This window comes from Verticillium alfalfae, genomic scaffold (genome assembly GCF_000150825.1).
Source record: "Verticillium alfalfae VaMs.102 supercont1.1 genomic scaffold, whole genome shotgun sequence".
Classification (NCBI taxonomy): Eukaryota; Fungi; Ascomycota; class Sordariomycetes; order Glomerellales; family Plectosphaerellaceae; genus Verticillium; species Verticillium alfalfae.
The window spans coordinates 1,203,217-1,204,809 of NW_003315038.1; the positions used below are offsets into that span (position 1 = coordinate 1,203,217).

Sequence of the window (1,593 nt, forward strand, 5' to 3'; positions counted from 1 at the left end):
TTTTTTTTTTGGGTGGGACCGGAGGAACCCCTCAAAAGTTTGGGTTCCTTAACCCGTTTGTGAAACCCCAAAAGGGCCCCCGCCGCGGGGCCTTTTCCATTCCCATAAAAAACAGCCGGGGGGGGTGTTGTGGCCGGACAACCACGAGCTTCGTCGCGGACAGAAGGGGGGGAGACGTACGGTGTTTGCTGAGGCGTACTTCTTCTCGGTAGAAACGCCGCCCTGGCGGAACGCAGCGTTCATAGCGGCGGATCCCTTGACGACCTTCTCGCGGGGCGCACCGCCGCCGCGAGTCCTGCTGCCAATCTTGGTCTCGGTGCTCCAGTCATCCATGATGGCGGTTTGAAAATATTTCAAGATTGCGTGTTCGTGAGGTACAAGAGAGCGAAAGTCTTTCTGGTCGTCGAGATCAAAAATTGGGTGTCGTGGGTAGGGACGTTGGGTGATATCGTGAAGGTTTGTCGGAGGTTGCAATTGGGGTCTGGTGAGGCTCGCTGGGTATAAATATCGTGGAAGGCAATGGACGGCGGTGGATAAAGCCCGCCGCCAACTCTGTCTTGCGCTGTGGTTTGACCAGCTAGGCCAGGCATGCTGAGTCAATCGGCCAGTGAGAGTGAGGGGCGAGTGGCGCGGCACCCTCGAATGAGGTCCTGCTTGCGCCACAGACCCATCAGCTTCTCTGCTTAGCCACGGTTGACGACTTATGTAAGCTATGATCCGACCTGGGTCACTCCTTCTTGAGGCCTGGGCTGGGGCATGTTTGTGGCCAAGAATGTCCAGGATGAGTTGTTAAACCAATTTAGAAACGTCATGTTGCCTATTTTGTCGGTTTATTGTTTCTATGTGCAGTGTCTGTAGCCGCAACTGCCTCTATCCTTCCCAGTTCGCGTGAACCATGCAACGAACATGGGCAAAGTCATGACGTCTTGATCAGGCCTCGGACCCGCTGGTGTCACTATCCGTCTCACTTATCCTTCTGTCACTCCTGCCAACCACCATGACCGCATCCTTACACTAGCGCACCCGAAAATCCCATCTGATACCAGGCCTAAAAATGCTGGCCGGCATTGCCTATGAGGCCCTGCTGGGAGGGTGGCTAGACGTGGCCCTCATATTCGTCTTTACAGCTTGGCGGGAGGCGGCATTGATCCGCTACGCCATCATCGCTGTAGGGTCCTCACTATTGAACAACCATGTCACCGGGTTGGCAGTTGTCTGGCCATACATCAGACCCTTGGCTATCGTCTTCTTTGCTTTCCTGGTTCTGGGGAGCTGGTTACACAGGACCCCTGCCAAGCAAACGACGTGGGCGGGATTGGGGATGCCCCTCCTCATCCCAGCCAAGACGACACATCGGAGAACCTTCCCCGCCAAGCATGGCTTCTCATACTCCTATCTTGTTGTCGGCGTTCCAGTCGGTTGGACCGGGTCCGCCGGCGGTATGGTCTCTTCAGGGACTGAATTGGACTCTTCCGGTGGCGGCAACGCCATTTCGTGGCTGAGAGCGAAGACCCGTGGGACACGTGCTTGGTTCCACGTCAACGAACGCAGACCACCTTGGGAGAGAGCCTGGGACCCTTGAGACCAAGTTGC

At 56.1% G+C, this 1,593-nt stretch overlaps 2 protein-coding genes across 2 annotated transcripts in view; one reads left to right on the forward strand and one right to left on the reverse strand.

Annotated features, from left to right (window-relative positions):
* Positions 1-333, reverse strand: part of VDBG_00374 (predicted protein) — a gene marked incomplete at both ends in the record, with an annotated part of 936 nt that extends 603 nt beyond the window's left edge. Inside the window, one exon of the mRNA XM_003008647.1 lies at positions 181-333. Coding sequence (XP_003008693.1) covers positions 181-333 — 153 coding nt within the window. The remainder of the gene's footprint in view (positions 1-180) is intronic.
* A 721-nt stretch (positions 334-1,054) lies between these two features.
* VDBG_00375 (predicted protein) lies at positions 1,055-1,582 on the forward strand (the record flags this gene model as incomplete). Its single annotated transcript, XM_003008648.1, has 1 exon — positions 1,055-1,582. The coding sequence occupies one exon, from the start codon at positions 1,055-1,057 to the stop codon at positions 1,580-1,582; it is 528 nt and encodes a 175-aa protein (XP_003008694.1).
* Positions 1,583-1,593: the final 11 nt, after the last annotated feature.